Source organism: Molothrus aeneus, chromosome 1 (genome assembly GCF_037042795.1).
Source record: "Molothrus aeneus isolate 106 chromosome 1, BPBGC_Maene_1.0, whole genome shotgun sequence".
NCBI classification, from domain to species: Eukaryota; Metazoa; Chordata; class Aves; order Passeriformes; family Icteridae; genus Molothrus; species Molothrus aeneus.
This window is the reverse complement of record NC_089646.1, coordinates 142,196,142-142,210,167: the sequence shown is the minus strand read 5'-3', so window position 1 is coordinate 142,210,167 and position 14,026 is coordinate 142,196,142. Positions and strand designations below refer to the sequence as shown.

Genomic DNA, 14,026 nt, shown 5'->3' with positions numbered 1-14,026 from the left:
ATTGACACTTAGCTCCTGAACAGATGCAGTTGTGTAGTGCATAGAATTGCAGACATCTCCTAAATTGCTCTTTGTTTTCAGACAAACATTGGCCACCAGAAGTCAGCCCAGCTAACCTGAGTCAGCAGAATAATTATGCATATACTTAAAATAAATTCCATATTTAGGTTTCTGCTGATTCAGGGCCTCATAAGTGGATCCATAGCTGCTAGAAGCTATTGATGCTATATCAAATCAGGAGAGAGGCAGCAGCTGTGGCTCTGCATGTAACCATTTGGGAAGGTTAACAAAATGCATTATTCTTGAAGAAAAAATGATCAAGTGATCAAATTAAAATATATCTGAATGCATGTGTAAAATCTGGAGTGCATGTTGGGTGTATTTTCTGTATTTCAGCTTGGCTATTAATGAATAAATAAACAGGTTCCCCTCCTACCTATAACATGACTGGTTGGTTTCATTTTCAGGTTCTTCACGTGACACTGAGCTTTGAGGAAAGTGTTTAAATCCAAGTGGATATGTAAGAAGTTGTTGGATGTAACACTCCCCATAATATAACACATATTAAGAAGAAAACTGAGTTTTATCTGTTAGACACCTAGAAGTTTCTGCAGAATTCCCTTAACATTCAGTACAACATTTCTTCTTGTGTTCCCATCAATGCTGAGTATCCAAAGTGGCAGTCTCTCCTTTTGAGTAAGCAGCAGTTTTGGAAAGTATTCGTGATTCTATTGAAATTCAGAGAATAGGACATGATTTTTAATTTACTGTAGAACATGATTATTAATTTACTGTAATACTGCCAAAAATGCTTTTTCTTCCTCTTCCTGGTTAGCAAAGATGACGTCTTTGTGTTTCAGAGCCTTTTTAGGATTTTTTTCCCTCTGGTCTTTGTAATATTGTTAGATTGCTCTCAAGGATGGTTGTGCAAAGCCCATGACTCTAAACTAAAAAGCATAAAGTTCTTCAATGCAATTATAAGTGAAGAATGTCTCATTCTTACAGCAAGTGCTGACCTTCTCATTCAAGTACTTTGCACTCTTTCTGTACATGGCACTTGCCCCATCTGGAGTGGCAGCCTGGAGAGGGAGAATCCCTGGCCAGAGCCTTCCTCCCCAGGAGGGAGCCTCATTCCTCTAACTTGATCAAGTGTGGCACCATGACTGAAGTGAGAGCCAAAACTCTGTGGAGTCAATAAGATGCAGCTCAGAAGGAGGGAAGCTAATGAGAAAATTATCCTTATCTTTTGCAGGAAAAAATCCTGTGTGAATGAGGCCATGGTGCCTGCAGGGCTTTTTGGTGTGTTTTGTTTTTTTAGGGTTTTTTTCCCTGCAAGCTTATAATGTGAACTCTCCTTTGCAAAAATGCAGTGAAGACATGTTGCTAAATCAGTGACTGAAGACATTTCTTCAATTTACTTTCGTTCCTTGAGTTTTGAAGGCCTCTTGATAGTTCCCCTCTTTTTGACAGCAAGCCAGTTTTATTGCAAAATTTTATTATATAAAGTTTTTAAATTAAAATACGCATATCATAGCTAATCTTTTTGATGTTCTTCCACATTGCATCAGCAATTAGGTTTTCATTTAATTAACAATCTGTTAATAATTGCAGTAGAGAACATCAAAAAATGCTGTGGTTTACTCACACAGCACCAGTCTAGAGTTCTGCAGGTTTGAGTTCCCTCTGCCCTGGTAAGGAATGATTTGTGCCACTTGACCAGGATCTGGTTATCTGTGTTGTGCACTTTCTCTGAAGCACAGGTTTACATCTTCTCACTGAGGAGTCGAAACTGGTTTAAGTCTCATTAAATAAAACTGTATGGTAAATAACCAGGGGTTTCATTTGCAACAGCTCTGCAGGATGCAAAACTAATGCGTTTGTCTTTATCAGCAATGGAAGAATTCAAAATCCTCTAGTCCAAACTGCTCACTCTCTTGTCTTGGCGCTGATGATAATGTCTAAATTCTAGGAATGCTGGAATACCAGTTTGACTTTTTTTATTTTCCTTTCTGTGTCAATTTTGTGTCCTGCAATTTCTCACCATGCGCACCTGCCTGCCAGCTGAGGCTCTAGGTAAGTCTGTGCCATGCTGTGACCCTGGTGGCTGGTTTATTGTAGCCCTTGCTGTGGCCTCTTTATGGTGTCTGGTCTCCACTAACTGCCTAGACTTTAATTTCTAATGCAACTAAAATATTGCCTAATCTTGATGAACAAACCATCTTTTGATTTATTTTCTTTTGGCATCTAATTGGAACGCTGTAAAAGAAGAAAACCAGTTTTGTGGATAAACCTCTGGTTTATTTTAGAAAGGGATAACATGTTCAGATAAATCTTGTCACAGCTGGGAGAGAAGTTAAATGGAATAGACATGTCATCAAGGTGATGTTCAAATAATTGAGTATCTTATTGTTAATATGACTTTTAAAGTCTAGAGCCTGAAGTCCTTAATGTTGGTCTTTGTAACCTGTGATCCAAATTCCCTTTTTTATGAAAATTGCATGCATCTTTCTTACCTGATAGATAAGGAATCACTCTATTTACTTCATGCTGGGGAAAGGGTTGGAATTCAGCATCACAGTTGTCTCCTGTTGCCTGATCACATCTCAAGTATGTTTAAATTGGGATGCTGTTTCAGCTATTTTGCAAATTTAAAGTAGCTGCCTTGGGATCCCGTTGTGAATGAAGCATGGTGTTTCTGAATCTGAGCAAAGGACTCATACCTGCACTTATAAATGTAGTGATGGAGGTGTTGCCTTTGGGAGAAGCCTGAATTGATTAAATCAGCAAGCTCTCAAACAAGGTGTCTCCACTGGGCTCCTGGAGCTGGGCCTTATTGAGGCTGCTGCTTGTCCCCATTTTTTGAAACCACATATTGTGGTTTTCCTGGTTTGTAATTCAATCTAGAAATGCCATTTGGCAACTTGTAGCTTTTCTGTTAAGGCAGAACTTGGCACTTTTGAACATGAGCAGCTGACTCAGATCTCCAGTAGCCAAAGGAAAGACTCGGATTTGATTTCTGAAGGAGTCTGAGGTTCATCCCAGTTATGAGGTTTATGGTGGCAGAATTCTTCTGTTCTCAGCACAGATCCATATTAGTTCATTTGTTTGGTTTACTGTGCAGAACTTAAAGGAGGTTGTTCATTCTGGCAGCTGGAGCAGGTGTGCTCTTGTAAAGAGGATGGTTTGGGAATGACTGCCATGGAGCCTACTTTGATTGTACAAGTAGAGGTGTACTCAGCATTGTCTCATGTAAATTCTGCCACTCTGTCAAGTGTCCAGTATTGAATATTCAAGTTCTGTGCAGATGCTTTAAAAAGTGTCTTTCTGTGAGGACATGGAAAACAGTAATTTCACCAATATTTGCTGCATTGCATTGTCAATAACAGCAGTAACTTTAGCAGTCCAACTTGCACAGAGAGAATTTAAAAATTATTTGGTGTTGCTGAGAGTTTTGCTAGTATGTCCTATAAAATATAGGCATGAAATTGGGTTGAAAATTGGATTTGCCTTTTCCTTTTTCCCTAATATTTTTCCTTCATCAAAGTTTTTTGAACAATAGTTATTTAAGAAATTGCATGAGGCTTTTAGCCAGGATTCACACAAAACACTGTAAAATGCAAGTTCTGTTGCATGGTGGTCCTTTAAAGCCCTTGCATGTCACAGTAATGATGTAAAGCACCTGCTGTGAGGATGACATTGAGACTGTCCTTGAAGAAGCAGCAGATCCATGTTACTTTTGATGAGCAATTCAGCTCCCTGCACTTGATGAGCTGTCACTTGCCTGTGTCCAGGTGCCGGTCACCAGGCTGTTGGAGCATGGTGTTGTTGGGGAATTCAGTCCACAACTTCTGGTCTTGCATTTGTGCTCCTCTCTGCATCACCAGAGCTCCTCTTTGAGAGGGGCTTTATTTGAATTCCTCCTCAGTGTTCAGGTTGTTGACTTGTTCTTCTGGGTGCAGCTGGACACGCTCTGCAGAGCCATCCCTACCTCCTGTTCATGTCAGGCTGGTTCAGACCAGTGACCTGTGACTACACTGGATGCTTTTGACCATTGCTGTTGCTGATTGCTGTGGTGGGTCACTCAAACCTGCCTGCAGCTGGGGTAGGAGTGTCCTTCCAGGTGCACTTCCACAGCTACTGCATGATAAGACTCTTCTGGAACTATCTTATGTCATTGTGGTAGTTGTGTTGGTTTGGAAGTGTTTTGGAATGCATAACCTAAAGGCCAGAGAATGTGGGCTGGAGGGAATAATCACTTGCTGATATTCTTCATGAAAGTGTGTCTTGTGACCACAGCAAAAATACTGCAATCAAAAATACTGCTTTGGCCATTAACCTTCTCCTTGTTGTTCAAGGGGGAAAAAAACTGCATTGCTCTCCAGTGGTCAATATTTCCTTCTGAGATAAGTAGCAGATTTAAATCAGTGAAGACCCAGGGAGTCTGAGGAGCAGAGGTGGTCAGCAGTTGGCCCTCACACCTTTGCTGTTCTCTGGGTGTAGGAGTGCTGCTGTGGGGATGTGCTCTGCTCTGCTTAGCGAAGGAAACTGCTTCAATTAGGCAGAGATCTCATCCCTCAGATTTCCTGAGCTGAGTGCAGCTGGCGATTCAGGGAGTGGGAAGAGCCATGCCTGCTTTCAGAAGACTTGCTAGATTGATGTCTGCATTGTGGAGCTTTCAAAGGATGTTGATAAAGCTTTCCTCCTCCTAAAAGATGATTTAGGAGAAGTCACCAGGAGAGAGCTGTATTCATCTGTAAACATCTGACTTCAGAGCTTCATCTAAATGATTCACCTAAGCTTGTTTCCTGCTCTGAATTGTACCTGAGACAGCTTCTTTGTTTTCATAGACTGTCCAAATGCCCCTGAGCATAAAAACGGGTCTGTGAAAATACTGGTGAGAAGCTGTGTGTCTGTTACTGTACTGACTCACTGGAAGAAATAAAATGGAAATTTTGTAGAGGTACAGAGGAAGTTGGAGAGTGGTACAGTTTTACACATGCTTTGACCAAAGAGTTAAAATACCAGCATTATTATGAACATATGAACATTATCCTCATAACTTTGTTGAATTGAGTGAATTACACAGGTGCAAATGGAGTTTATTCTTGCCCCAGGTTTAGGCTGCTCTTGTTTATCTGGTCCAAGATGTCCCACTCTAAGGTCCACAGAAAGTACCAAAGTTCACTGTAATTGAACCCACTTTGTCAATGATGTCCAGTTGCTTTTTAAGTGTGTGTGTTCTCACTGCATAGGTAAATGCATTTAAAAAGGATTTACTGCATTATGTGCATGATTGTGGTGGAGCAGCTGAATGTTTATAGCAGTTCTGCAGAGCCAAACTAATGAGTGTTTCATTTAGTTTGCAGCTAATGTATTTTGCACTTGGTACATCCATGGTAGTGAGCCAGTGTCTAGGCTTGAACAACAGGTAGTTTTTTTACCCACTGTAATTCCAGGCAGCACTCAGGACCTGACCAATGATGCAAGTTTCTGTTTCCTAAAGAATTTGAAAGAACATCTCCAGAGAAGTAGGAAATGTTTAACCACTGCATCTGATGGCAGAGTATGGGGAGGGCCTGAAATGTACAGAGTGGTCTTGAAGCAGAAGGCCCAGTTTGTCTCCTGAGGGTGACAGAGAAAAAGGCACAGGACCTTCAGGGAGGTACCCAAAGCTCTGCTATAACTTATTTCTGGTAGATGCTGATTTTGATGGAGGAAGCAGAGGACCTTCAGACTGTGTTCTTCTTAAAGTTTATTTACTTCCAAGTTAAGTAAGTTTTATGACCACATTAGAGCAGCCAGACTGATCTGCAGGATCAGACACTGCTGGAAGTTTGGTACTAGGTGCCCTTGGCAGTGGCCATGTCCATGTTGCACTGCATGTGATTCTTCCAGGATCCATTGCACAGCTCTGCATGTGGGTGTCAGTGCATTTTACCTGGACTATGTCTAACTCTGCAGAGATTTTGATATATCCAGCCTGTGATTCCACTAAGCCAGTGTGATTCTCTTTGCTTCCATCGCTGCTCCCTTTTCCTGCAGCTCTGGCTGTTTATCAGTGCAGGGAGGCTGATGGCTTTGCCTTGCTCTGGAGTATTAAGGAAATACATATGTAAGGCAAAGGTTTTTCCTTTTTAAGCCTGACATTGAGTCATCTGCATTGTGTACTACATACATAAAGAGACCTTTTTCCTCTTGCTCTTAGCTTTAAATCCTCTGTGCAGAAAGGTTATCATCCAAATAATTGATTTTGGGTAGCTGCTTGTAACTCACCCACGATTTTTTCAGTGTTATCTTCTGAGTAGTTAAATTGCATGTGATGGCATTTCTGGGAGATTTGCAACAAATTTATACAACTGAGGTCCTTTAAAATATTTATGGGTGTAAGCTGCATGAAAACATCTTGCAACTGCAACATTATTGGTTATAGTATATCTAAGCATCAGCTCTTAATTCCTAGAGGAATATTTTTTTGGCATGATGCAGCGTAAGCAGTCAGCACAGAATAAGGTACTGAGTTGTCACAGGAAGTTCTTGTATTATGAGTTGACTGTAATTAACACATTGAAGCTTTTCATTGCAAAACATTGGAATTTAATTGTATCCATTGACATATTTTGGACATATATCTATATATACATATGTGAAAAAAATAAATATATGTAATCTATGTTGAGAAATTTTGTTTAGTTTGGGCTCTGGAATGAAGAAAATGGTTTCAACAGTTGGTTTGTGCAGAGTACTTGAACCCAGTGGTCCAATGATCAGTAACATGTCCATAGTAACATTTTGTATAGGAGATTGATTCATTCATTTAGTGGCTCCACAAAATTCTCATTAGGACCTTGTTAGGCACAAATGCAAGAGGGCAGAGGAGTACACCTGGGCTAGTGATTTGTACTCTCCCAGTTAGTAAGATGTTGGTTTTCAGCAAGGATGATGTGAAGAGTTTCTACAGCTAATGCTCTGATAAAGTCCTTATTTAAAATGCTGTCTTTGGCTTGTTGAAACCTTTTGAATTGAGCTGGATTTCTGTTCTGTGCAAGAGGGGAAAAAAATAAGTGCTTTGAAGTGCTTGATTTAATTGAGGGGGGAAACATCCTTACTGATTTGAATTAAGGGAAAATGCTGCTTGAGACTCAAATTGCAAAAGCACAATCCAGCAGCAATGCTGGCTGAAAATAATGTCATCTTCTCTGGAGAGGCACAGTTTTGACAATATGTGCTCTTGATTGTTTCCTGCATACAGGACGGGGTGACATTCAGCCTCAGCTGGATAGTGCTTTACAAGATGTCAATGATAAGTACCTGCTGCTTGAAGAAACCGAGAAGCAAGCTGTCAGGAAAGCTCTGATCGAGGAGCGCGGTCGATTCTGCGCTTTCATCTCCATGCTGCGCCCTGTGATCGTAAGCGCTCTTCGTTTTCACTCAGTACAATGCACAGATTAGATAAGTGGCCAGAAGCCTCTGAAGAGAGTATCTCATTGTGTCTTAGGAATTAATTTCTAGAGCCAAAATACAGCCTGTATCTCTCTCTGTCTAGCAAGTGGTGAGAGTTGGGGCCTTTCTTGTAGGCGCTTGGAGTAATTCACCAATGGAAAACACTGAACACCTTCAAGGTGACTGATGTGTAAACAAAGACTGAAGTCAGTTTGTGTTCTTTCTGCATTCCAGCCTGAGACATTGCAAATGCAGTTTTTTCCACTGCTTTCCTTCTTAACATCACATTTTAATATAAATCCTCCTTATCCTACTCCAGTGCTAGGACTGATAAATGTTTCAAGACCTCCCCTGGGTATATAATGACATTATCTGACAAATTGCAGGCTGCTTCCATGCAGTTTTCTGATAGCTCCTTTTCTTCTACATGACAGTTTTTTAGTTCATTGGAAAGGTTTGGGTAAATTTTCATCATCTCAGGTAGTCTGAAGCCTGACAAAGAATTATTCATGGCTTTGTGCAAGTGAGGTGCATTTCTGAAGGGTCACCAACCTACTGGGAAAATGTTCCCAGTGCTTGTTTACAAAGAGCATCAGTCTCAACAGAAAACCATTGTTAGAGAATTAGAAAAGTCATGGCTGAGTCAGGAGGAGGTGAATTCCAGACTGAGAGGACCTGGAAGAAATGGTAGCTGAGGAATTACTGTGGTAGTTTACAGTGTGGGAATCATCATCTGAGTTAGCTGTCAAAGTAATTTCAGCCAGAATCAATCATAGATGTATTAATGCTCTGTATTTCTATAATGCCTTTAACTTAACTATCAAAAACTATGAGTTTAACCCCTGTTTACACTCAAGCTTAAAATTGTTAGGACACATTAATGAGTGTACTTAGAACAGTTAGGTAATTGTCAAGTGCAGCAAAACTGACACTCTCTCTAAAGATCACAAAAAGAAGGCTGAGACTTATTTATCTTGTTGATGAGATAAAAAATTTCTGGGGTTTGGAATTTACAGCAATCTTAAAGTAGTTACAAAACTCTAAATTAATATTTTCTACCTTTCATAGTTACTTAATGTAGAAAGAAAATACAGCTCCACTGGGCATCCCCACAATCATCAGCAAAATAATAAAGGTCATATATTGTGTTACAGGTGTGATTTTTAAAACCAAGGCTGTGGTTATCCTGGCTTGCTTTTCTTTTCAGGAAGAAGAAATATCAATGCTAGGAGAAATAACCCATTTGCAAACCATATCAGATGACCTGAAAAGTCTCACCATGGATCCACACAAATTGCCATCCTCGAGTGAACAGGTTAGATCTTGTTACCTGAAAAACATTTTATTTGTGGCTTGCATCACTTTTGTGTTGTGAAGAATATTGACTACTAGTGTTTAGTGGTTTAATGTGATGTTTTGTAGAAGCTTTTCAGCAGCAAGGTCATTTTTAACATGAGGAATTTAGAAAAAAAAACCAATCTAGTGAAAATTTGTTTTCAGGGGCTGAGTGCCCCTAAAATATTTGGTGAGAACAGAGTGAAGTGGTAGCAGTAACACTTTGAGGGGTATGAAGATGCCCAATTTCTGTGGAGAGTGTTTGAGAAATGAGTGTCATCTCCTTGCCCTACCTTTGAGCATCCCTGTATTTTTGTAGTCACAAAGTTGCTGGGGTTGTGTAACTTGGTGGAGTCTAACATTTGAGCATTTTTCCATGCTGTCCTTAAAATGCATAGGAAAATGTGTGTCATTAAATGAATCCATATAGGACATTTGTCTGCAGCCCTGCTGTGTGAACTCAGTTTTTTTGTCATACTTTATAATCACCTTATCACTGACATAGAAGTGTAAAGCTGTGTTGTGGTTGAATACTGAATCTTCAGTTAATTGTTTAAAATGTTAAAGTACTTCAGCTCAAAGGCTGTAATAATTTTTAAGTCAAAACAAACAAAAGAAACAAAACCCAGAAAAGCTTCCTTAATGCAAAAAATAAATCTCCAATTTACTTCCTAAAAGTTTTTTTTCCATTCAGATCTGAACTTTCTTTCTGTGGTGGCAGCCTTAGTGTTGAAGTATGCTGATATACCAGGAAAGCCAAGGATGAAACTGACTCACCTGTGTGATACAGCATAATTTTGGAAAAGAACTGAGACTCAATTGGCACTGAAAGTTTGTGGCAGCTATGAATGCTGTATGACAAGCAGATGCTTTCTTTTAATAGGGTGAATTTTTTCCACATCCTTGATGCTATTGATTATCTTTCATCAGGTAATTTTAGATTTGAAAGGTTCTGATTACAGCTGGTCTTACCAGACTCCTCCATCCTCTCCCAGTACTACAATGTCCAGAAAATCTAGTGTTTGCAGGTAAGTCAATTGGTAATACTTATTTTTAATCTGTTTGGGGGCAAAAGGAGGCAAGTTCAGACTGTGAAATGGATTTGTATACATTCTTAAATCTTAAATAGCAAGTCTTAGTACAACAGTACCTCATGGTCTTTACTCATTTCAGTATGTGCTGGGGATATTAAAAAGGATGGGCAGGACTGAACAACTTTTGAATTCAACACAACTTGGAGATACTTTCAATTCAGTTCTCTTGAATCCATTTTGGATCAAAGAGCAGATTGTACTGATCTAAACTCTTGAGATTGTCCATTCATAATTTCCTTTTCTGTTTTTCATGTGATGACTTTTTAGATTATTCTAAGTAGCTGTTACTAATCAGTAAGTTAAACTATTTGAAAAGGGGAAAAACATCCTTGACAATTGCCCTATCAATCTGGTAGATGGAAATGCTTTTTGATACAAGTTTTTTTGACTATTTAATGCTGTCTAATGCTGTCCTGAAATATGTTGAAACACTGGATTCTGTCTATGCTTTCTCTGTAAAAACTGTTTTCTCTCATAAAACAGTTTATTAGCATGTTGCCCCCATATCCTGGTGTCCACATTTACTCTTTCCTTTTACTGAAAAGGAAGATACCCTGTTGTGTATTCTGCTCAACACCTCTCTAGCTGCTCTCAAATGATTACCTTTCAGTTTGCTTTATGAGCTATGTTCTGCAGGTTCCCTGTGTATGAGCAAAGTTACCTACAGCATGTCAGAGCAAGTGAACACAACTTCTATGCACCTACTTGTCTCTGCATGCAGATATATATAAAAAAGTCAGTATTTTATATATATATATGTGAAAATGTGTATATTTAGAGCAATGAGCACAGGCTTAAAGATGCAATATCCTGAAGCTATAAAAGAAAATGGCAAAAAAACCCCCAAAAATTCATCATCTCTTCCTAATCAAATTCATCTTCTTGTATGGTAAAACCTGTATGGTACAGTATGGTACAGACTGATGTGTGTGGGTAAAACAAAGCAGAGCTCCTCTTGCTCTGCTCCCTGCTGACTTGCAGGGTGTGTGTAGGTGGTGTTGGTGCACAGGAGGTGCAGCCTCACCTGTGCATCTTTTAGAGCCATCCTCAGGCCAGGCTGCTGCCAGTGCAGCAGGGAGCTGCCATCAGATTGGTACATCCTGCTAGTCCTGCTCAGCCACCCCAGCAGGAAATTCCCAAGCTCCCACATTGTGGCTGGCATGTATGGATTCTGAGGATTAAAAATCAGTCTCTTCCTTTGAAAAATCACTGTGGTTTGTTTTAATGGATACTAATTTTGGGGTTTCATTCTCTGGTTGTCCTTGTTACTGACTAAAGCTCCATACCCAGTGGCTTGGCTTCACTCCATGTGCTGTCCTGTGTTTTATCTGGTAGGAAGCCTTCAAGTGAGCAAAACGTGTCCCAGGTACTCTGAAGTGTGGGGGGTTGGTGGTGCTTTCAGAAGTCTCACACACTGTCCTGCTGGCTGTCTGCAGCAGCATGCCCAGGGGCAGACTTTTAGATGAACTCCAGTGTCTTTGGTCCCCCTGCTAGAAATCCCATTGACAATCTGGTCCAGCTGTGAGTCAGAAATAGGAGAGAACCATCAGCAGACACGTTCTGAGCAAGTGCCATGCTCAGGGAGGACATGTAGCAATTCCTTCATCCCTAACCTGAGTTTGAAGTCTGAGTGGTTAAGATTTGATCATTTGAATGACACTCAAGATAAAATGCCATTTTCTCTCTGGTCACCAGGGATACTGCAGCTGCTTATGGTTCTTCACTGATATATATGTGCATATATATATATATATATATATTTAATTTGTCAACATTTTTCTTTTCCGGTTTATGCTGCCTGTTGCTAGAGACATGTGGAATGTTAATTGTACTGTATATGGGTCTCTCCCCACCCCACCCTTGTGTCTTTTCCTCTCCCCTTTCCTTTCTGTGTTCCTTTTGTCTCTCACAGCAGTCTGAACAGCGTTAACAGTAGTGATTCCCGCTCCAGTGGCTCGCACTCGCACTCACCTAGTTCACACTATCGCTATCGCAGCTCCAATCTGCCTCAGCAGGCACCCATGAGGCTGTCCAGTGTGTCCTCCCATGATTCTGGATTCATGTCCCAGGATGCTTTCCAGTCCAAATCGCCATCCCCCATGCCACCAGAAGCACCTAACCAGGTACGTGCAAGCATGAGAACACAAACCTGAGTGTGAGCTGGACTCTCTAACTTGGCTCACCTTTCAGAAAAAGGAGCTGGTGTGGTTTTGGGGTACCTGGAGTCAGTTTAAACATTGAGGGTAAGGGTTGTCTCAGTGCATTTCGTTTATCTAAAAGTTGGGCCTCTAGCTGGAGTGATTTAAGCTGCTTTGGCATAAAAGGGATGAGTTGCTCTTGGGCTGTACAGTTTTCCCTCTGGTCCTGGAGGGAGCCTAGATGCCTAACTTTGAGATAAATACAGACAACCAAGAGCAAGAAGACCCACGTTATATGAGGGAATAATATTCACTTTACCCACTGAATTTACCAGTTAATATCCTGCACAGGTTGCAAGTGGTTAATATCTGGTGGCGCTTTGTTGTTTAATGGGCAAATATTGATGCCAGAACATCCTTTTGACAGCCATAGTACTGATGCTGGTGCCTTTGGCATTAGAGAGACTTCTTTAATTCCTCCTCCGCAATGGGTCTGGGATACTCTAAATGCTACCAGCATTATCATATGGAATTTGTTTTGCCATTTTTTATGACACCTATTTCTGTGGATAGACTTGAATTTTGGACTCTCAGTTGAGAACCTTGCAGAAATAAGGTTTCTGCATGAAAATGGGAGGTATTATTAATTCTTCATGGAACTCATAAGAAATGAGTTTTTGTGTAGTCACATATTATAACTTCATATTATCCTGAAGCCAGACACATGGAGAGGATTTCCCTACAAATATAAGCAAACTGAGCATTTTTGGGTCTGCAGAAGGAAGCTGCTACTCTGTTCATGGCATCCTTCCTCTAAAAACTCACTGGCCATCTGCAGGCAGAGATTTGCAATGCTCTGTGGCCTGTATCTTTCAGCACCTGAATTTTATTTGCTGTTTTTTGAGGATTTTTTTTAAGAAACCCCATAGCAACTGTAATATTTTTAATCAAGGCTGAATTGCCTTCTCACATTATAAATCCCATTGAAAATTTACCTACAAACTGAAAAGGACCTAGTATCCTGTTGTTGAGTATTACTTTAATGCACCCTGAGGTCACTGGAGAAAAACTGTCTTGTACTTCAAAAATGTAGTTGCACTCCTTTTTACATGTTGAGGAGCAGGTAGTTATAGGCATGGTTGGGGAGTGTTAATCCTCATAGTCAGCAAATGTTAGTGGTTATCAAGTGTCACCTGCCCATGGAAACCACCCTAGACCACCTTTGATAGCACACAGACCCTTGCCTTTTGCAGAACATTTACTAAGTAGTACCCTTAGAGAAATTTTTAAAGTATCATCCAAAACAACACTGGTTCTTTTAGGCTTGGAACACATTCTCAAGGGAAACTCAATGGTTTTAAAATTTATTTCCTTCTTTCATTTTAATAGAAATGCTTTCTTTTCAAATGATACCTCTTCTGTCCTGAGTCTGGACACAGCAGCTTTTTTTTATAGATGACATCCTGAAGAACTTTGTGCACACTAATAAAATGAATGTTTTGTTTAGATTGGCTATGGCTAACCTAAGTGAAATGCAAAAAAGTAAATGAGCAATAATAAAGTAAACTGGAATAGTAACAAGGTAAGGAAGTTGACTTTTAAGATACATACATCAGTTACACATGCTAGCATCATCTTTGGTTTTCATAGTATCCACTGCACCTGCATAAAAGGGCAGTAATCCACATGATGATGCTGTGTTTGCAGACAAGGATGTAAATCTGCAATTGCTCTTAGCATGAAAAAAACCAACACCTCTCTTTGCAAATTCCCCTGTTAAACAGAGGAGAGAACTTAGGCTGGTGTTAGGTGGCAGAACATCCTGAAAGTCGATGGGAGTCACGCTGATTTACACCAGCTAAGTTCATATGCTTTCACTTCATTTTAGAAACTCTCCATAAGGTTGCAAACTGATCCAAGCAACCCTTGAGCTTTTCATGAGCTGTAGAAGGCTGCAGCAGTGTCACAAGTGTAGTGTGTTGGTATAACAAATAGGTATGTGCTCTGTATGTCTCTGGT

General features: G+C 40.2%; 1 protein-coding gene across 14 annotated transcripts in view; it reads left to right on the top strand.

The window, feature by feature from the left end:
* Positions 1–14,026, top strand: part of MTSS1 (MTSS I-BAR domain containing 1) — a 125,286-nt gene that overhangs the window by 97,729 nt on the left and 13,531 nt on the right. For 5 of the 14 annotated variants that reach the window (XM_066566314.1, XM_066566340.1, XM_066566251.1 and 2 more), the window contains exons 7-10: positions 7,250–7,407; positions 8,648–8,755; positions 9,706–9,803; positions 11,782–11,992. In XM_066566314.1, the coding sequence (XP_066422411.1) occupies positions 7,250–7,407; positions 8,648–8,755; positions 9,706–9,803; positions 11,782–11,992 (575 nt within the window). Of the gene's footprint in view, positions 1–2,061; positions 2,074–7,249; positions 7,408–8,647; positions 8,756–9,705; positions 9,804–11,781; positions 11,993–14,026 lie in introns of all 14 variants that reach the window. The other 9 variants (XM_066566307.1, XM_066566298.1, XM_066566234.1 and 6 more) reach the window with 3 other exon arrangements.